Source organism: Coregonus lavaretus, assembly GCF_964263955.1.
Source record: "Coregonus lavaretus genome assembly, chromosome: 23".
Taxonomy (NCBI): Eukaryota; Metazoa; Chordata; class Actinopteri; order Salmoniformes; family Salmonidae; genus Coregonus; species Coregonus lavaretus.
The window spans coordinates 18564252-18586977 of record NC_140010.1 but is presented as its reverse complement, the minus strand read 5'-3'; the positions used below and the strand labels follow the sequence as shown (position 1 = coordinate 18586977).

Here is a 22726-nt window from a genome sequence, read left to right as displayed (position 1 = left end):
CAAAGGGTATATAACAAAGTATTGAGAAACTTTTGTTATTGACCAAATACTTATTTTCCACCATAATTTGCAAATAAATTCATTAAAAATCCTACAATGTGATTTTCTGGATTTTTTTTCCTCATTTTGTCTGTCATAGTTGACGTGTACCTATGATGAAAATTACAGGCCTCTCTCATCTTTTTAAGTGGGAGAACTTGCACAATTGGTGGCTGACTAAATACTTTTTTTCCCCACTGTATGTGGCAGGGTCTACAGACAATCACGGACTACAAAAAGAAAACCAGCCACGTCGCCGACACGACGTCTCACTTCCAGACAACTAAACACCTTCTTCGCCCACTTTGAGGATAACACAGTGCCACTGACGAGGCCCACTACCAAGGACTGTGGCCGACGTGATTAAGATATTTAAGCATGTTAACCCCCGCAAGGCTGCCGGCCCAGACGGCATCCCTAGCCGAATCCTCAGAGCATTCACAGACCAGCTGGCTGGTGTGTTCATGGACATATTCAATATCTCCCTTTCCCAGTCTGCTGTTCCCACATGCTTCAAGATGGCCACCATTGTTCCTGTACCCAAGAAAGCAAAGGTAACTGAACTAAATGACTATCGCCCTGTAGCACTCACCTCTGTCATCATGAAGTGCTTTGAGAGACTAGTCAAGGATCATATCACCTCTACCTTACCTGTCACCCTAGACATTTTACATTTTACATTTTAGTCATTTAGCAGACGGTCTTATCCAGAGCGACTTAGTTAGTGCATACTTTGTTTTGTTTTTTTTTTACAAAAAAAATTCATAGACCCACTTCAATTTGCTTACCGCCCCAATAGATCCACAGACGATGCAATTGTCATCACACTGCACACTGCCCTATCCCATCTGGACAAGAGGAATACCTATGTAAGAATGCTGTTCATTGACTATAGCTCAGCATTCAACACCATAGTACCCTCCAAGCTCATCATTAAGCTTGAGGCCCTGGGTCTGAACCCCGCCCTGTGCAACTGGGTCCTGGACTTCCTGACGGTCCACCCCCAGGTGGTGAAGGTAGGAAACAACATCTCCACTTCGCTGATCCTCAACACTTGGGCCCCACAAGGGTGCGTGCTCAGCCCCCTCCTGTACTCTCTGTTCATCCATGACTGCGTGGCCAAGCACGCCTCCAACTCAATCAGCAAGTTTGCAGACGACACAACAGTAGTAGGCTTGATGGTGCACCCCCCTATCCACATCGACGGGACCGCAGTGGAGAAGGTGGAATGCTTCAAGTTCCTTGGCGTACACATCACCGACAAACTGAAATGGTCCACCCACGCAGACAGTGTAGTGAAGAAGGCGCAACAGAGCCTCTTCAACCTCATGAGGCTGAAGAAATGTGGCTTATCACCTAAAACCCTCACAAGCTTTTACAGATGCACAATTGAGAGCATCCTGTCTGGCTGTATCACCGCCTGGTACGGCAACTGCACCGCCCACAACCGCAGGGCTCTCCAGAGGGTGGTGCGGTCTGCCGAACGCATTACCGGGGGCAAACTACCCGCCCTCCAAGACACATACAGCACCCGATGTCACAGGAGGCCAAAAAGATCATCAAGGATATCAACCACCCGAGCCACTGCCTGTTCACCCTGCTATCATCCAGAAGGCGAGGTCAGAACAGGTGCATCAAAGCTGGGACAGAGAGAATGAAAAACAGCTTCTATCTCAAGGCCATCAGACTGTTAAATAGCCATCACTAGCACATTAGAGGCTGCTGCTGCCTATTGAACTCACTGGCCACTTTAAGAAATGGAACACTAGTCACTTTAATAATGTTTACATATCTTGCACTACTCATCTCATATGTATATACTGCATTATATTCTATAATATTATTCTGTATCTTAGTCCATGCCGCTCTGTCATTGCTTGTCCATATATGTATTTATTCTTAAATCCCATTCCTTACTTTTTTGTGTGTATTGGGTATATGTTGTGAAATTGTTAGATGTTAGAGTGTGTGTGGGGCCTCCACTCAGTCCACTTCAGTTTCTCGGTGGACCCACATTCACCAGTAGACCCCCACCAGCCACTATACAATTTAATTCACTAGGTAATACAAACTGACTACAGTACTTAAGTGGCAGTCTTCCTCCAATGTATGTACGATGACATAATTCACAGTCTTTTGGTACATTAGGAGAGGAGTTGGCGCTTAAAAGCCCTAAAAAGGCATAGCGCCTCAAAGTACAGAGAAGTACTTTGCTTTATGTTTTTTGTGTGTTCACTGTTAAGTGTCTGCTCAGCCCACATGCTCACATGCTCTATATAGAGTGGGGAGAACAAGTATTTGATACACTGCCGATTTTGCAGGTTTTCCTACTTACAAAGCATGTAGAGGTTTGTAATTTTTATCATAGGTACAATTCAACTGTGAGAGACGGAATCTAAAACAAAAATCCAGAAAATGACATTGTATGATTTTTAAGTAATTCATTTGCATTTTATTGCATGACATAAGTATTTGATCACTTACCAACCAGTAAGAATTCCGGCTCTCACAGACCTGTTAGTTTTTCTTTAAGAAGCCCTCCTGTTCTCCACTCATTACCTGTATTAACTGCACCTGTTTGAACTCGTTACCTGTATAAAAGACACCTGTCCACACACTCAATCAAACAGACTCCAACCTCTCCACAATGGCCAAGACCAGAGAGCTGTGTAAGGACATCAGGGATAAAATTGCACAAGGCTGGGATGGGCTACAGGACAATAGGCAAACAGCTTGGTGAGAAGGCAACAACTGTTGGCGCAATTATTAGAAAATGGAAGAAGTTCAAGATGACGGTCAATCACCCTCGGTCTGGGGCTCCATGCAAGATCTCACCTCGTGGGACATCAATGATCATGAGGAAGGTGATAGCACAAACTGGTTCACAACAAAACATGAGATAAAAACTTCTTTTTTTTTTTTTTTCACTTCACCAATTTTGACTATTTTGTGTATGTCCATTACATGAAATCCAAATAAAAATCCATTTAAATTACAGGTTGTAATGCAACAAAATAGGAAAAATACCAAGGGGGATGAATACTTTTGCAAGGCACTGTATGTGTATGTTTTGTATTGTTAATTAATTTGTATAAAATCTTACAAAAAATGTTTTTATGTTTGGACTGTACCTGCTGAAGACTGAGTGCTGTTGTGATTGTCTCCTCTGTGTTTTCCTATGTTGTTTTGTTTAAATGCATGCCATCCCCAGACTGTTGACCGCTATTGTGTCTCCCTCCCTCCCTCCCTCCCTCGGTCCAGTTGTCTGCTGTATAAGCATGTGGCGATGGACAGGTTGAGCTCTGTGCTGGGCTCGCAGGGCCAGTTCTCCAGCCGGAGGAGACGCAGGAGGAGACAGGCCCGTGTACGCCGGCCCACACCAGACCACCCTGACATGGCCTCTCTCACCGGGAGACAGGTGGGTCTAGTTCTGGGGCTTTGCTGAGGCCTCGCTCACTCACACACACACACACACACACACACTCGCACACATACACACGCACGCTTGCACATACGCACACACACAAACATGCTCACAAACATACTTTTTGTTGGTATGATTAGGATAGTTTATCGCTAAAAAACGATTTTATAGTTTGACGGTATATTTATAGTGTGACACTGGGAGAATGTATCTGAGCTCCCCTATGTCTGTGTGTGTCCTGTAGGCCCAGTTACAGCTGAACCTGCGTGTGTCTCGCCCCGGTCCCTACATCCTGGTCCTGGAGTATGCCAGCGAGGTGGACACAGTCCAGAACGTCAACCTCATCATCATTGGCCAATCAGAGAGCCAGATCCAGGCCAGAGCCAACATCTACAGCTGCCAATACAGGTTTGTGTGTTTACTATATGTGTGTGTATGCATGAGTGCATAATTCATTCCTTTCCTTCTTGAACACAAGATATTGTTTTTATACACTGCTCAAAAAAATAAAGGGAACACTAAAATAACACATCCTAGATCTGAATGAATGAAATAATCTTATTAAATACTTTTTTCTTTACATAGTTGAATGTGCTGACAACAAAATCACACAAAAATTATCAATGGAAATCAAATGTATCAACCCATGGAGGTCTGGATTTGAAATTAAAGTGGAAAACCACACTACAGGCTGATCCAACTTTGATGTAATGTCCTTAAAACAAGTCAAATGAGGCTCAGTAGTGTGTGTGGCCTCCACGTGCCTGTATGACCTCCCTACAACGCCTGGGCATGCTCCTGATGAGGTGGCGGTTGGTCTCCTGAGGGATCTCCTCCCAGACCTGGACTAAAGCATCCGCCAACTCCTGGACAGTCTGTGGTGCAACGTGGCGTTGGTGGATGGAGCGAGACATGATGTCCCAGATGTGCTCAATTGGATTCAGGTCTGGGGAACGGGCGGGCCAGTCCATAGCATCAATGCCTTCCTCTTGCAGGAACTGCTGACACACTCCAGCCACATGAGGTCTAGCATTGTCTTGCATTAGGAGGAACCCAGGGCCAACCGCACCAGCATATGGTCTCACAAGGGGTCTGAGGATCTCATCTCGGTACCTAATGGCAGTCAGGCTACCTCTGGCGATCACATGGAGGGCTGTGCGGCCCCCCAAAGAAATGCCACCCCACACCATGACTGACCCACCGCCAAACCGGTCATGCTGGAGGATGTTGCAGGCAGCAGAACGTTCTCCACAGCGTCTCCAGACTCTGTCACGTCTGTCACATGTGCTCAGTGTGAACCTGCTTTCATCTGTGAAGAGCACAGGGCGCCAGTGGCGAATTTGCCAATCTTGGTGTTCTCTGGCAAATGCCAAATGTCCTGCACGGTGTTGGGCTGTAAGCACAACCCTCACCTGTGGACGTCGGGCCCTCATACCACCCTTATGGAGTCTGTTTCTGACCGTTTGAGCAGACACATGCACATTTGTGGCCTGCTGGAGGTCATTTTTCAGGGCTCTGGCAGTGCTCCTCCTGCTCCTCCTTGCACAAAGGCGGAGGTAGCAGTCCTGCTGCTGGGTTGTTGCCCTCCTACGGCCTCCTCCACATCTCTTGATGTACTGGCCTGTCTCCTGGTAGCGCCTCCATGCTCTGGACACTAGGCTGACAGACACAGCAAACCTTCTTGCCACAGCTCGCATTAATGTGCCATCCTGGATGAGCTGCACTACCTGAGCCACTTGTGTGGGTTGTAGACTCCGTCTCATGCTACCACTAGAGTGAAAGCACCGCCAGCATTCAAAAGTGACCAAAACATCAGCCAGGAAGCATAGGAACTGAGAAGTGGTCTGTGGTCACCACCTGCAAAACCAGTCCTTTATTGGGGGTGTCTTGCTAATTGCCTATAATTTCCACCTGTTGTCTATTCCATTTGCACAACAGCATGTGAAATGTATTGTCAATCAGTGTTGCTTCCTAAGTGGACAGTTTGATTTCACAGAAGTGTGATTGACTTGGAGTTACATTGGGTTGTTTAAGTGTTCCCTTTATTTTGTTGAGCAGTGTAGTATGTACTCGAGAGGCATTTTTGGCAAGTCATTTGTGTGTCATTTGTGTAATAAACCTGTTTTAATGCAGCTCTCCAGCTCTATAATGCCATTGATCATTGAGGGTGTTTAACCAATACAGCTTCCTGTGTCGGAGTGTGGTGGTAGATGGAATCAATCGCATGGCAGTGTTCCAGTTTACCCATAAGGCCAAACTCCTTCTCCAGACCTCCACAGCCTCACTGCTGCTGGTGAGAAAGAACTATGCCTCTCATTGCATGACAATAACTTGTGCCACTTCTTCTGCTTTGTCGTCCATTTCTTATATTGAAGTGTGCATATTATTTAGTAAGTGGAAGGGTACCGTCCCTATAAGCAAGTTTATAAAGCGAATTTATATAAAAATGAAATACTTCTATTAACTGTATATTCCTCTCAGTATAAAGTGTATGCAGTGCCTGCGGAGGAGTTCTCCATGGACTATGTGGACCCCAAGGTGCTCTGTGTATCTGTCCATGGACGCTTCACTGAGGACAGGTAAGCCATTTTACCTAATAATACTATGTTGTAATGCCAGAGGACTTTAAGTGACTTCTTACATTTTATTTATGTCATTTAGCAGACGCTCTTATCCAGAGCGACTTACAGTTAGTGAGTGCATACATTTTCATACTGGCCCCCCGTGGGAATCGAACCCACAACCCTGGCGTTGCAAACGCCATGCTCTACCAAATGAGATACACGGGCCTAACACTCTCTAAAATAGACAGCTGGTACCTTTGACAACTAGTCATCAGCAAAAATTGGCAAACATGGCAGTAAAGGTAGTGTTTGTATTTTACAGGTTGAGGGCTGTTCAACCAGTACCTCTTTCTCTGGGGGTAGATACTAGCTGTTGTATTGCAGATACTTATCTTCCACACATCTGTTTTCCAGGTGTGATTCCATGCATTCCTCAGGCAGAGCACAGAGTCACTTACCTGAGGCTGTCTGATCTATGGGCCAACCTCTCACTTTCCCCTCTCACTCTTCCTCTCCTAACCCCTCTCCTAACCCCTCTCCCTTTCCTGACCCCTTTCCTAACCCCTCTCCTAACCCCTTTCCCTCTCCTATTGTCACGATCGTCTTCAAAATGAGCGGACCAAGGCGCAGCGTGATAAGCGTACATACTTTATTTTAATAAAGCGCACACACGAAAATGAAACAAAACACGATCGTAACGTCCTCAGTGACAAAAACACGGAACACAGGAACAACAGGAACAAAAACCCACAAACACAAGGTGAAAAACACACAGTATAAATATGGCTCCCAATCAGAGATAACGAGCCGACAGCTGACACTCGTTACCTCCGATTGGGAGTCACCAGACCAATTACCAAAAACACAAACAAATGAAACTCACCCATACCCAACACCACCAAATGAAATACACCCTGGCTCTAACACACAGTCCCGGAGCCAGAGTGTGACAGTACCCCCCCCCAAAGGCGCGGACTCCGACCGCGCCTAACCCAAAAAATGGGGAGGGCTGGGTGGGTGTTACTCCACGGAGGCGGCTCTGGCACTGGTCGTGATCCCCACCCCACCATAGTCACTACCCACTTAAGTAGCCTCCTCCCATCGACCACCCTACATCCTAACCCCACTGGATTAAGGGGCAGCACCGGACTAAGAGGCAGCACCGGACTAAGGGGCAGCACCGGACTAAGGGGCAGCACCGGACTAAGGAGCAGCACCGAGCTAAGGGGCAGCACCGGACTAAGGGGCAGCACCAGGATAAGGGACAGCACCAGGATAAGGAGCAACACCGAGCTAAGGGGCAGCACCAGACTAAATGGCGGATCCTGGCTGGCTGGCTCTGGCGGATCCTGGCTGGCTGGCGGATCCTGGCTGGACGGCTCTGGCGGATCCCGGCTGGACGGCTCTGGCGGATCCCGGCTGGACGGCTCTGGCGGATCCCGGCTGGACGGCTCTGGCAGATCCCGGCTGGACGGCTCTGGCAGATCCCGGCTGGACGGCTCTGGCGGATCCCGGCTGGACGGCTCTGGCGGATCCTGGCTGGACGGCTCATGGCTGGCTGACGGATCTGGCTGCTCATGGCTGGCTGACGGATCTGGCTGCTCATGGCTGGCTGACGGATCTGGCTGCTCATGGCCGGCTGACGGATCTGGCTGCTCATGGCTGGCTGACGGATCTGGCTGCTCATGGCCGGCTGACGGATCTGGCTGCTCATGGCCGGCTGACGGATCTGGCTGCTCATGGCTGGCTGACGGATCTGGCTGCTCATGGCCGGCTGACGGATCTGGCTGCTCAGGGCTGGCTGACGGATCTGGCTGCTCATGGCCGGCTGACGGATCTGGCTGCTCATGGCTGGCTGACGGATCTGGCTGCTCATGGCTGGCTGACGGATCTGGCTGCTCATGGCTGGCTGACGGATCTGGCTGCTCATGGCCGACTGACGGATCTGGCTGATCCTGTCTGGCGGAAGGCTCTGGCTGATCCTGTCTGGCAGAAGGCTCTGGCTGATCCTGTCTGGCAGAAGGCTCTGGCTGATCCTGTCTGGCAGAAGGCTCTGGCTGATCCTGTCTGGCAGAAGGCTCTGGCTGATCCTGTCTGGCAGAAGGCTCTGGCTGATCCTGTCTGGCGGAAGGCTCTGGCTGATCCTGTCTGGCGGAAGGCTCTGGCTGATCCTGTCTGGCAGAAGGCTCTGGCTGATCCTGTCTGGCAGAAGGCTCTGGCTGATCCTGTCTGGCAGAAGGCTCTGGCTGATCCTGTCTGGCGGACGGCTCTGAAGGCTCATGGCAGACGGGCGGCTTAAGCGCCTTTGGGCAGACGGGCAGTTCAGACCCCGTTGGGCAGACGGCAGACTCTGGCCGTCTGAGGCGCACCGTAGGCCTGGTGCGTGGTGCCGGAACTGGAGGTACCGGGCTGAGGACACGCATCTCAGGGCTAGTGCGGGGAGAAGCAACAGGGCATGCTGGACCCTGGGGACGCACATACGGCCTAGTGCGTGGTGCCGGAACTGGTGGTCCCGGGCTGAGGACACGCATCTCAGGGCTAGTGCGGGGAGCAGCAACAGGACGCACAGGACTCTGGGGACACACAGGAGGCTTGGTGCGAATAGCAGGAACGGGCTGGACCAGGCTGGCGACTCGCACCCCTGGTTTGGTGCGAGTGGCAGGAACAGGCCGGGCCGGGCTGGCGACGCATACCGTAGGCTTCGTACGTGGCACAGGAACCGGCCGGGCTGGGCTGGCGACGCGCACCGTACACTTGGTGCGGGTGGCAGGAACAGGCCGAACCGGGCTGGCGACGCGCACCGTAGGCTTCCTACGAGGCTCAGGAACAGGCCGGGCTGGGCTGGCGACGCGCACCGTACACTTGGTGCGGGTGGCAGGAACAGGCCGAACCGGGCTGGCGACGCGCACCGTACACTTAGTGCGAGGGGCCGGAACAGGCCGTACCGTACGGGGAACACACACTACTGGCTGTACCTTGGGATTAGGAACGGGCCGGACCGGACTGGTTACACACCCCAGTACCTCTCGCCGAGCCTCTACACCTTCCTTCCCTGCTTTTCCCAGTAGCCCCCTTAACCTGGTAGCTTCCTGAATCCGCCCCTTCTCTGCCTCCGTCAGCCCCCTTAACCTGGCAGCCTTCTGCATCTGCCTTGTGGCAGCCTCCTGCTGCTCAGTCGCCCAAGCCATGTGCCCCCCCCCAAAAATGTCTTGGGGTTGCCTCTCGTCCTTCCGACGTTGGCTCTGCCGACGCCGTTGCTCCTCTCTCCGTCGCCTCTCCACTGTTTCGCTCCATGGACGGCGATCCATGCCATCCAGGATCTCCTCCCAAGTCCATGACCCCTTTCCGTCCAATAACTCTTCCCATGTCCAGACCCTCGGCTCCTGGACACGCTGCTTGGTCCTTTGATGGTGGGTTTTTCTGTCACGATCGTCTTCAAAATGAGCGGACCAAGGCGCAGCGTGATAAGCGTACATACTTTATTTTAATAAAGCGCACACACGAAAATGAAACAAAACACGATCGTAACGTCCTCAGTGACAAAAACACGGAACACTGAAACACAGGAACAACAGGAACAAAAACCCACAAACACAAGGTGAAAAACACACAGTATAAATATGGCTCCCAATCAGAGATAACGAGCCGACAGCTGACACTCGTTACCTCCGATTGGGAGTCACCAGACCAATTACCAAAAACACAAACAAATGAAACTCACCCATACCCAACACCACCAAATGAAATACACCCTGGCTCTAACACACAGTCCCGGAGCCAGAGTGTGACACCTATCCCCTCTCCACTCTCCCCTCTCCTATCCCCTCTCCCCACACACCTCTGTTCTCCACCCAGCACAAGTAGTACCTGTTTCCTTCCAACTACTTAAACTGCGCTTGATTAAGCTTGCCTGGTGCAATGGAACCAATGGAATAGTCCCAAAAGTGCAAATCGGCACTCTGGCCAGGCTTAATCGAACCCTCAACGTATATGAAAGAAAACAAATCCTATTTGAACCCAGGTCTGACAGCCATGGACCACGCCAGGATTTACTACCATGTTTGCTTCTGATGACTAGCTGTTAACAGCACCAGTCCAGTTATTGTACAGCTGGTTTTTACAGGCTGTTTTTACTCCACTTTCCCTACTGTAAACTTACTGCCTGCCTGGCTCCACTATTGTTGAAGGCAATTAGCAAGTTAATATTTTATTGAAAATAAATAGTGAAAGTGAGGGAAAGAACCCTATTGTCAAGACATTTTAAATAACTCAGTTGTTTGATGGTGATGGTTTATACACATTACAAAAAGCCTTTCCTTTCATGGTGCTCTGCTGTTTCCACTAAAACAAATAAGGAGGGAAACCATTAAAAGATCAGCCCCACATCAGGTCTGAGAAAACAAAAAGCTTGCCATGTGTTGGTGATAAGAGCATTGATAAGGACTTAAAACTGAGAAAAGAAAGAGTGAGAAGTTTTGTCAGATCGTGAAAGGAGTCAGGCTCCAGTAAAAGAGGAAGGAAGAGAAAGAGAGAGATAACCTTTTACTGCAGTGGGCTATATCAGGGTCACACAGAGTGTTTCTTGGTAGTCTTAAACAAATCTACTTTGAAACAAAAGTATACACCTTAAAATAGAAGGTACCTGTGCCATGTCAGATATAGAGTTGAAATGTATTCAGTTTTGAGTTCGCATTCCAATATTACGCTTTATAAATGCTGAACAAGAATATAAACGCAACATGTAAAGTGTTGGTCCCATGTTTCATGAGCTGAAATAAAAGATCCCAGAACTGTTCCAGCCACACAAAAAACGAATTTCTCATTTTCCAAGATAATCTATCCACCTGACAGGTGTAGAAGCTGATTAAACAGCATGATCATTACACAGGTGCACCTTGTGCTGGGGACAATAAAAGGCCACTCTAATATGTGCAGTTTTGTCACACAACACAATGACAAAGATGTCTCAAGTTTTGAGGGAGCGTGCAATTGGCATGCTGACTGCAGAAATGTCCACCAGAGTGGTTGCCAGAGAATTGAATGTTAATTTCTCTACCATAAGCCGCCTCCAACGTCGTTTTAGAGAATTTGGCAGTATGTCCAACCGGCCTCACAACCGCAGACCATGCCAGCCCAGGACCTCCACATCCGGCTTTTTCACCTGTGGGATCGTCTGTGACCAGCCACCTGGACAGCTGATGAAACTGAGGAGTATTTCTGCCTGTAATGAAGTACTTTTGTGGGGAGAAACTCATTCTGATTGGCTGGGCCTGGCTCCCCAGTGGGTGGGCCTATGCCCTCCCAGGCCTACCTATGGCTGCGCCCCTGCCCAGTCATGTGAAATCCGTAGATTAGGGCCTAATTAATTTATTTCAATTGACTGATTTCCTTTATATGAACTGTAACTCAGTAAAATCGTTGAAATTGTTGCATGTTGCGTTTTATATTTGTGTTCAGTATACATCACAGAAGACTGAAATATAACAATACTATTTCACATAAACACTGGATTTTCATCGGAAAAAAAACTAACAATGTTTATTATTTATGAAATTATGAAAAATATTAACTCATTCCACCCATGAGGCCAATAGCTAATTTGACTGCAAGAAAGGGCTACGGGGCTAAATATTAAGTCTTTAGGGGATTGCAGCGGGATCAGTGGGTTCGCTGTGTGTGTGTGTGTGTGGTGTGAGTAATTTAGTTGGGATTTCTATACATTGATTAGAGAGAATGTGATAGTTATATGATGTCTTCATATGAAAGCTGCTTACGCAAGATTTCACAGGTCACAACCATTAACTGATCACTGACCCTGGTAATAACCAGTCACAGTGTTTCCCAGTAGTGCTTGGCAAACACTCCAGAAGCCCTCAGAGGCTGCATCTGAAATGGGCCCTGGTCAAAAGTATACTCTTAAAGAAAAAGGTGCTATCTAGAACCAATAAAGGTACTTTGGCTGAACCCTTTGAAGAACCCTTTTTTGTTCCAGGTAGAACCCTTTTATGTTCTGTGTAGAACCCTTTCCACAGAGGGTTCTACATGGAACCCAAAAGAGTTCTGCCTGGAACCAAAAAGGGTTCTATCTGGAACCAAAAAAGGTTATCCTATGGGGACAGTAGAGGAACCCTTTTGGAACCCTTTTTTCTAAGACTGTAGTGCACTATATATAGGGAATTGGGTGTCATTTTAGACTAAGGTTGCTCTAACCAACCTTCACCTCATCTGTTCTGTTCCCCCTCCTCCCATCTCTCCCTCCCTCCAGTCAGTACTGTGTTCCCAGCCAGTACGACAGGCCCTCCTCAGCTCTGGTTCTGGACGCAGCTCGGGACGGGCGCCTCTCCTCCCACTGGGTCGTCCCCCAGCAGAGGGAGATTGAGGAGTGGAGACAGAGACGACAGTCAGGGGCAGGGGGGTTCCCTCTCCCTGGAGTTCAGAGTGAAGGGGTACTACTCAAATCTCCCCAGGTACATGCATGGAGATGGCCCACATAATGCTGCTGCTGCTGCTTGGAGTGGGACCTGGCACTGGAAAGCATGTGGGGCTTCACTAACATTAATGGCAGTAACTCTGACATCTATAGTTATAAATATATTATAGATGTATGTTAGATAATGAGCATGTTTTAAATGATGCAAACACACTTTCACTCATCTCTTATCTCTTATCGTATACTGTCTCTGTGGAATTGACTAGAGGATATTTCTCAACATGTGTTCATCCTGTGTTGTGTTCCTCCAGACTGAGATCAGTTTCAGTGCCAGAGTGGCAGCTCCTGGCAGGTATGTGTTTGTGGTCCACTACTGTCAACCTGAACACACCACCTTCCCTGTAGAGGTACGGGTGGATGCCGGACACACCTGGACCGGTGAGTTTGGTGAGCAATGTACAGTGAGGTAAAAACGTTTTTGATCCCCTGTTGATTTTGTGCGTTTGCCCACTGACAAAGAAATGATCGGTCTATAATTTTAATGGTAGGTTTCTTTGAACAGTGAGAGACAGAATAACAACAAAAAAAATCCAGAAAAACGCATGTCAAAAATGTTATAAATTGATTTGCATTTTAATGAGGGAAATAAGTATTTGACCCCTCTGCAAAACATGACTTACCGGTAGTACTTGGTGGCAAAACCCTTGTTGGCAATCACAGAGTTCAGACGTTTCTTGTAGTTGGCCACCAGGTTTGCACACATCTCAGGAGGGATTTTGTCCCACTCCTCTTTGCAGATCTTCTCCAAGTCATTAAGGTTTCGAGGCTGACGTTTGGCAACTCGAACCTTCAGCTCCCTTCACAGATTTTCTATGGGATTAAGGTCTGAAGACTGACTAGGCCACTCCAGGACCTTAATGTGCTCCTTCTTGAGCCACTCCTTTGTTGCCTTGGCTGTGTGTTTTGGGTCATTGTCATGCTGGAATACCCATCCACTACCCATTTTCAATGCCCTGGCTGAGGGAAGGAGGTTCTCACCCAAGATTTGACGGTACATGGCCCCATCCATCGTCCCTTTGATGCGGTGAAGTTGTCCTGTCCCCTTAGCAGAAAAACACCCTCAAAGCATAATGTTTCCACCTCCATGTTTGAAGGTGGGGATGGTGTTCTTGGGGTCATAGGCAGCATTCCTCCTCCTCCAAACACGGCGAGTTGAGTTGATGCCAAAGAGCTCCATTTTGGTCTCATCTGACCACAACACTTTCACCCAGTTCTCCTGTGAATCATTCAGATGATCATTGGCAAACTTCAGACGGGCATGTATATGTGCTTTCTTGAGCAGGGGGACCTTGCTGGCGCTGCAGGATTTCAGTCCTTCACAGCGTAGTGTGTTACCAATTGTTTTCTTGGTGACTATGGTCCCAGCTGCCTTGAGATCATTGACAAGATCCTCCCGTGTAGTTCTGGGCTGATTCCTCACCGTTCTCATGGTCATTGCAACTCCACGAGGTGAGATCTTGCATGGAGCCCCAGGCCGATGGAGATTGACAGTTCTTTTGTGTTACTTCCATTTGCGAATAATCACACCAACTGTTGTCACCTTCTCACCAAGCTGCTTTGCGATGGTCTTGTAGCCCATTCCAGCCTTGTGTAGGTCTACAGTCTTGTCCCTGACATCTTTGGAGAGCTCTTTGGTCTTGGCCATGGTGGAGAGTTTGGAATCTGATTGATTGATTGCTTCTGTGGACAGGTGTCTTTTATACAGGTAACAAGCTGAGATTAGGAGCACTCCCTTTAAGAGTGTGCTCCTAATCTCAGCTCATTACCTGTATAAAAGACACCTGGGAGCCAGAAAGCTTTCTGATTGAGAGAGGGTCAAATACTTATTTCCCTCATTAAAATGCAAATAAATGTATAACATTTTTGACATGCGTTTTTCTGGATTTTTTTGTTGTTATTCTGTCTCTCACTGTTCAAATTAACGTATAGACTGATCATTTCTTTGTCAGTGGGCAAACGTACAAAATCAGCAGGGGATCAAATACTTTTTACCCTCACTGTAGGTGTATAAAGAGGTTGAGCCAGATTGATATGGTTAGATAGAGTGTGTATATGATCCAGGATCTTACCCGACATCACCGTCCAAGATGTAATGAAATGGACATCTGCAAAGAATGAATGTGATTATCAATTGTCATGAACATAGTAGCTAGTTCCCCTCTTCTATGGTGTTGTTGTCTAGGAAAGCCTGTAGTGGGTTTTGGGGGGTTCTAGTGGTCTCTGGTGCTGGGGGTGATTCTCTTTTAAAAGCAGATTAGGCATCTGACTCGCGCCCCACATTACAAGATGATCAAAGGCCTCGGACACACTTCTGACGGGTTGATGGGGAAGGATTACCTCGTGGCGCAACTGATGTCTCTTATCTTCTCTATACCCCCTTTCCTCTTTCTACTCCTCCCTCTCTCTACTGACTTTCAATCTTTTTGCCTACCTCCCTCTCCCTCCTTTACCCTACCACTGCTCCTCCCCCACCTCCCTCTCTTCCCCCAGGCTTTGTGAACGCCTCCTTCTGCCCTGGTGTCTCTTGCTGCAGGGAGGTGGTCATCGCTGAGAGGCGCATCGCTCTGGACCTTCCCCAGCAAGACGTGGCCATCTCTCTCAAGGTTCCACCCGGGAAGACCCTCACTCTGGTCAGTCACATACAATATGTTGGTCAGTCATGGTCACTGGGTCAATTACTTACTGTGGCTATGTTCCAATGTCTATACTAGCATACCACTTAGAATGCATGCCCAAATTGTTGCTTCATTCCAAGAAGCATGTTAATGTGGATCGTAGAACAGAACAGAGACAGTTTGTCAGTTGGTCATCTTTGCCCATAGTGTAAGGTGGCGAACAGACATTCCTGTCCTGAAGAAAACCCAGACTAGGCCTGTGTGGTGATGCCTGTATTGTAATTCAGGAGGATTTAGAAGCCAAGATTAGTATGCTGTATTAGAGGTTTACCAGGTTGGCACTGTGACACTCTCTCCTCCGTGTTATATCATGTCCCAAACAACAACAATGGGGCCTGTTTTCTACCTGGCAACACCCCACTCCACCCTATTAGAGCTCTCCAACCCAGTAACAAAGTGAAACACACAGCTAAGTTTGCATTTGCTGTAGGGCAGGGGTAGGCAACTAGATTCAGATGCGGGCCGATTCTTTGGTCGGAGCGGATGGTCGGGGGGCCGGAACATAATTATAATACATTGTACACTGCAAATTGACCAAAAGTAAGCCCAAAAAGAGATTGTATTTGAAAATAACAGTCATTTCATACCTTGATTACATTGAGACAAGATCACATACTGAATGTTTATTTTATTTTATTTGTGGGAATACTTGGGGACAGATTTCCTAAATAAACTAATTTTTAGCTGGATTCCTGGTGATTTTAGTCTTTTTTCTAAACCCAAAACGACCCCCCCCCCTGTTTCTTAAGCTATGATAAGTGTCAAAGTGGAAGTTTTCAGAGAGATAAGCCTACAGCATTGTTGTTTGGTTTTGACTAGATCTGTTATGTTTTGTTCCATTTCTTCAGGATTATATCTTGGTGGTTCCTGACGATAGTTACACCCCTGATCTACTGAAAGAGAAGCCACTGGATAAGTCATCTGATTTCACCAGGCAGTGTGAAGGACAAGGCTTTTTTATAGAGTAAGTATTCAGTTCACTGACAGTGTTCTCAAAACTTAGCTCTAGCAAAACAACCTTTCTTGTGGAATGGGATCAACTGCTTTGCTGAGTGATTTGAAGATTAGATAAATGAGTATGATTGATATTGTAGGATCATATATAATGTTTATTTGAAACCTAAGTATATTTGAGGTATTCGCTTCCTATACTAATATATTACCAAATTACCAGAATATCCTTCCTAGAGAATCCCATCCACAATACCATCCTTGGATGTTATACTTAATAAAGCCTTCTGGTGGTTAGGATGTAAAATACAAAATGTTGATCAGTGGTGAATTTTCCAATCATTTACAAGCTTTTACAATACATGTTAAAGGTAGACTCAGCGATATGATGTAGATGCAGAAAGTAAACAGCATAGTGGGCCAATTTCTGCAACAACTCTGCTGTTTTGGTGCCCTGGCTACCATGCTCTGAACAGCGTGAGGCAAACCCGTGCACATGCGCAGATACTGTGTGTGACTGTGTGAGAGCGAAGTCTTGCATCTCGCTCATCTCAGTATCTGCGGTGTTGCTCATGGCAACATCATTTCGCTGTGTCTACCTTTAAATGTGTGGATGTAAAAACTATAACTGGAGAATTTCAGAATGACTTTATTTGATTGACCCCGGACCTCGTGAATGTTCTCGTCCTGTTCCAACTTCCCACAGCTCCAGAACCTCCTCCCAGTTCTGCCAAGACTCGGCCCGCTCCCTGGTAGCAGCCTACAGTGATGGGGCCCTGCCTTGCTACTGTGATAAGTCAGGAGCCACGGGGCCCACCTGTAACCCTGTAGGGGGCCAGTGTCCCTGTCGGCCCCATGTCATCGGTCGACAGTGTACACGATGTGCCACAGGATACTACGGCTTCCCTTACTGCAAACGTGAGTGGATTTCAGTTACTAAAATGTCTGACACCCACACAGTGTCCTACCCTAACCTGTCTTCATCCTCTCTCCCCTTCAGCCTGTGACTGTGGCCAGCGGCTGTGCCACGAGGTGACAGGTCAGTGTATCTGCCCGCCCCAGACAGTGAAGCCAGCCTGTGACGTGTGTGAGAGCCAGACGTTCAGCTACCACCCTCAGGTGGGCTGTGAGGGCTGTGACTGCTCGCCCAACGGAGTCAAGGCCATCGCAGGGAGAGACTGTGACCGCGATACTGGACGGTGCATGTGAGTGGCCTTCTGTCTGATCTGACATACACCATACTGTATGTCACTTATGCTAGTGTGTACCATATGTGGTGATTGTGAATTATTATTAGATTATTGTGTGTTTATTCATATGCCTATTCCCTCCACAAAGAATGTAAGTGTGACCATAGCTCTTTAAATTCGACCCTGTTCTGGATCTGACATGCTTTGTGTGTGTGTGTGTGTGTGTGTGTGTGTGTGTGAGTGTGTTTGTAGGTGTAAGCCCAGGATCGGCGGGCGGCAGTGTGACCGGTGTGCTGCAGGGTTCTACAGGTTCCCTGAGTGTCTCCCATGTAACTGTAACCAGGGAGGGGTCACACCTGACATATGCCACCCAGACACAGGACAGTGCCTCTGCAAGGTGACTGACTATACACGATTAATATACTACTTGTAAAAGGAAGAATGATTATCTACAGTACTGTATGTGTACATTCACAAATAGGAAGAATCTGAACACTGCAATATAATTCCCATAAGTGTTTATATGTACGCCATAACAACATTTTGACCACTTCTTCTGGCCAGTGTAAAAAACATGTTTTTTCTGTTGTTGTAGAGAAATGTGCAGGGAGCCCACTGTGATGCCTGTAGAGACGGGTCCTTCCACTTTGACCCATCCCACCCCAGGGGCTGCATCAGCTGCTTCTGCTTTGGAGCCAACAGCCAGTGTCAGAGCTCCGGCAAACGCAGGGGGAAGGTGTGTATGTATGTGTTTGTGTATGTGTGTTTGAAGATTTATAGGTGTTTTCATTGATACATTATTGGATTTCTGGTCTATAGAAATCTAAAATGGCGTGTTATTGTACTATACTTGTTCAGACACGTGATCCAACAAAGCCTTATCTCGCCACATGACCAGCGTTGCAACAACCCAAATTCCATAGAGTGGATATACCCACAGCTTTGCCACACCTGCGGAACATAAATCCATTGCACACCACAGCATGCTATTCTATTCCAATGTACATAATGGTATTTCACCTAATCATAGGCCTATAAGATATAGTACAGTGCTCTTTCCATCCGCTTCCACTAGTTTGTGGACATGCGTGGCTGGCGTCTGGAGAGAGCTGACCAGGAGGAGGTGGCATCAGTCCTCAACCCATCCAGTAACACAGTGGTAGCAGATGTACAGGAGCTGCCTGGCACTACTCAGCTCCTCCACTGGGTGGCGCCACCATCCTACCTGGGAGATAGGGTGAGTGGAGCGAATGGGACTCAGGAGGAGCACATTTACTGTTATAGAATAGTTCAGTTTAATAAAGAGGACATGTTTCAGTAATATTTTGAAGGTCTTTTTATATCAGACTTGAGCATTTTAAGCTAGAATCTTTAGTTACTACATACATTTTTCGACTTATAAATTAATGGAATATACCCATTGATTCTTGAAGAATATATCTTATAAATGCCTCATGAGCTTAGTTAAACTGTCATACCCCGACAGAACCCAAAATATAAGCTTGTTTTGCTCCAATGTTTGTAAACAATGTGAATGTAAACAAACACTATATAGCCTCAAAACATGGTTAAAACGATCATTTTGATATCATGAATGGTCAATCCTTACATCCATAGCTCTGTCTATGAATTTGAGAGTGGTTACATTTCTCCAGGCCCATCCCTCAGCTTTTTACCAAAACAGAGGCGGGGTTTCGCTTTGTTATTGTTTTAATTAAGGACTCTACCTTTAACATTTGATCAATTGTTATTTAGTGGTGAATTCAGTGTTAACAGGAAAAGTACACGAGGAGCCAGAGTTTTAGCCACTGCCAGAGAGCCTAACCAATAGTTGACCTGGGTGGGATACTACAAAGCAGGATCTATGAGTTATCCAGCTAACTTCAATAAACAACCAGAAATAACTAGAGATTTTCTGGTTCATTAAGAAAGCTGGTTGTTGAGTCAATTAGGCCATGCCCATTTCAAGCTTATCTTAAATATATATATATCTCCTTGATCCTGCTTTGTAATATACCACCCAGTTCTATACTGATTCAGTCCATAAAATTAGAATGATTGGTAAGTAATTCATGAATGTTCTATTCATTCTATTTCTATGGTTCAGACCCAGTCTCAGTGACTCTGACAGTATGCTCTGCTCCTGTCTCAGGTGTCTTCCTATGGGGGCTACCTGACCTACCAGGCCAAGTCCTTTGGGATTCCTAGTGAGGGGATGTCGTTGATGGACCGCAGACCTGATGTCCTGCTCAGTGTACGTGCAGTATGACATATCATCACACACTGCTAATTATGACAGCTCTCTTATTGGTATATAAGTCATGATGACTTCCTGTTGTGAGTAACCCAGTGTTATTTCTGTATGATGTCCTCAGGGCCAGGAGATGGCCCTGGTCCACATGGCCCCAAAGACCCCCGACCCAGACAGACTCCACCAGGGCAGAGTTCAGCTAGTGGAGGTATAGAAAACAGTTTTCCATACCTAAAAAGTGGTCAAACTGAGTCCTTATTCCATGCTATCTGTTGTGAACAACATCTTTAAAACACTTCAAAGTTTCCACTCCCTCACTAACCTGTCTGTGTGTTATGTGCAGGGGAACTGGCGTCACGCCGGCACCAACCGTCCTGTGTCCAGGGAGGATCTGATGGTGGTCCTGGCTGGGCTGGTGGGTCTGAGAGTGCGGGCTCTCTACTTCACCCAGAGCCAGAGACTCAGCCTGGGGGAGGTAGGCCTGGAGGAGGCTACAGACACGGGGGCCGGGGGCCCTGCCAGCACCGTGGAGCAGTGTGCCTGTTCCCCTCTCTACAGAGGAGACTCCTGCCAGGTTAGACTCAGGCCGTCATGATCTCATTCACTCCTCATTCACTCCTAGTCCCCTAGGTGTTTCATGTTGATCTACTGGGGTCATATAGGCATAAGGAATATGATTAAAGATTTGAAGAGAGTACTCCAGAGGTGCCTTGGAGTCTTTGTTATTTTGGAAATGGTAGTATATCCAAGGCTAGTTGAACTTTTAGCTCTCCGATGCACAACAAGTAAGGCTGGGGGCTTGGGCTAAGGGTCAGTTTGGGATTTGGAAAGAGAGGTGGGAAAGATTGTGGGAGAGAGAAAAGGATTAGGAGAAGGTAATAGAGGGAGAAAGGAGACCGGAGGGGCTGAGAGGGAGAGGTGTCGACGGACAGATCTAGTCATTTTGGAAAAGAGAAGAGTGAGAACTCCCCTCCTCGCTGTGGGGTTGTTGTCGTGACGCCCTAACAATGGTGCCAGGCCCGGGGTGAGTGAGGTCATTAGCAGACAGTGGAAAAACTCATCAGCCCATTGAAGAGCCAACGGTTTAAACAACCCTTTGTGGAATGTCCTGGAAAAATACCCATGTGTGTGTCTGTGTGTTTGTGTGAATGTGTGTGTGTCTGTGTGTGTCTGTGTGTGTGTGTGTGTGTGTGTCTGTGTGTTTGTGTGAATGTGTGTGTGTCTGTGTGTGTCTGTGTGTGTCTGTGTGTGTGTGTGTTTGTGTGTGTGTGTGTGTGTGTGTTCATCAGCCGAGCCCAGTAGCCCTAGGCAGAGGGAGAAGATGCACCATCACCCTGACATACTATTACACATTCAACTACTGCTGTAAACTGCTCAACTGTGGCATGGTAACGGCAGTTAAAATAAAATACAATTAAAAAAACAAAAAAACATGTACAGTATGATATCCATGAAGTTTAAACAGAATTCTTCCCCTTAGGGTGTTTAGTACATGGGTGGGTCTCAAACTCCAATTAGGAAAAGTTGGATGGAAGCATTTTCCCCCTGAAAATCCACTTATTAAATTGAATGTAAATGGAACCATTTTTGCTTTGTAACCCATAGGGATGGGCGGCTGACAGTGAAGATGTGATTTTCTTACGCTGGCAACAGTGTCCTGATGACTTTGCAGTAGATTTTCATTTGACTTGATTGAGTTGTTTTTCCCCATTTGGTGGTTGTGCTCTAAGCGGTGTTATTATGAGTGTGTGTGTGTGTACGTGTGTGTGAGACATCAACATCCTGTAGTCAGGTGTGTTCAGAGGAAATGGATAATATGTACCCGGCGGCAGTAATAAAAAAGGAGAGGCACCCTGACACATATTCAGTGTGGTATCTGGCAAACAGGACGGTGTTACTCACCACCCTAAACCAGACAGACACAATGTGTGTGTTTATTCTAGGTTGCCAGATACTGTCTTCTGTACTGTCTGGAGGTTTATGAATATTAGTCACAGAACCACACAATCACACTGGCATACTCACACATATACCCTATAGACACACATTAACACACACAATCAAAAACACACTCACTCAGTCTCCCAGGTGGAACCACACCCTACCAACTTGTTGTATGTAAATAAATAGTACATTATTAGGATTTTCCTTTAGACCGTTTGTTTGTTTAAGCGAAGTTGTATTTTTGAAAGTAGTTATAAGAATAAGTGTGTGTGTGTGTGTGTGTGCGTGCGTGCGTGCGTGCGACGTGCATGTTGCTGCATTGCTTTGACTGCGGCACTGACTCAGGTACTGTAGGTGAGTGGAGAAGGGGCGTGTCCTCTACGTGTGTGAGTGTGTCTGTGTTTAAGAGGCAGAGGCAGGGGAGACCAGGGAGTTATTTCAGACTAAACCTGAGTGATGTCAGACACGAGTGTACACAGACATTGGAGAGGGAGAGGCATGCTACTACAGGCCCTGCTATGGGGAACCTTACTGGGGCTATGCAGCGCAGGACACAGACCATATTCCAGGGGAGAGAGGAACCGCTATCCCAGACAGCATGACCGAGAGGCACAGAGGATACATTATCCTTCAATACATGACCAGGGAGGACAGAGAGTACATTACCCTTCTGTGAATGAAGAGGGGACCCAAAGAGTCCAGTATCCTTCTGTGAATGATGAGGGGACCCAAAGAGTCCAGTATCCTTCTGTGAATGATGAGGGGACCCAAAGAGTCCAGTATCCTTCTGTGAATGACCAAGGTACACAGAGAGTCCAGTACCCTTCTGTGAATGACAGAGGACAGATGGTTCAGTATCCATATTTTGACGACCAAGATTCCAGCTCTCAGATCCAGGTAAACTTATGGAAGTCAAGCAGTGGTGACGTCTGTTGGCTTACAAATGGATTTACTGTCTGTAATGTATGTTTGGCTGCTCTGTACATGAATTAGACCTGTGGGATATCAGTTGACTTCCAGACTGTTATCTTACAGAGCAAAGGGTGTGTTTGACGGTGGTGCGTGGTGTCTTGTATTCAGCGTGGTACTGGTGACATACCCCACTTGGGAACAGTTTGGGACATTTGTGAGATCAATCATTCTCTGTTGCTAGGCAGATTAGCTGAGGTAAACTCAGACTGCCTTTATCTACTCAAAC

General features: G+C 47.2%; 1 protein-coding gene across 1 annotated transcript in view; it reads left to right on the top strand.

Moving 5' to 3' along the window:
• LOC311098986 (laminin subunit alpha-3-like) overlaps positions 1 to 22726 on the top strand; it is a 132517-nt gene that overhangs the window by 89494 nt on the left and 20297 nt on the right. The window contains exons 27-42 of the mRNA XM_084139565.1: positions 3301 to 3457; positions 3708 to 3871; positions 5648 to 5756; positions 5945 to 6042; positions 12293 to 12494; positions 12769 to 12895; positions 15008 to 15147; positions 16041 to 16156; positions 16850 to 17061; positions 17144 to 17348; positions 17586 to 17730; positions 17929 to 18069; positions 18409 to 18570; positions 19486 to 19587; positions 19709 to 19792; positions 19928 to 20158. Coding sequence (XP_083995691.1) covers positions 3301 to 3457; positions 3708 to 3871; positions 5648 to 5756; positions 5945 to 6042; positions 12293 to 12494; positions 12769 to 12895; positions 15008 to 15147; positions 16041 to 16156; positions 16850 to 17061; positions 17144 to 17348; positions 17586 to 17730; positions 17929 to 18069; positions 18409 to 18570; positions 19486 to 19587; positions 19709 to 19792; positions 19928 to 20158 — 2395 coding nt within the window. The remainder of the gene's footprint in view (positions 1 to 3300; positions 3458 to 3707; positions 3872 to 5647; positions 5757 to 5944; positions 6043 to 12292; positions 12495 to 12768; positions 12896 to 15007; positions 15148 to 16040; positions 16157 to 16849; positions 17062 to 17143; positions 17349 to 17585; positions 17731 to 17928; positions 18070 to 18408; positions 18571 to 19485; positions 19588 to 19708; positions 19793 to 19927; positions 20159 to 22726) is intronic.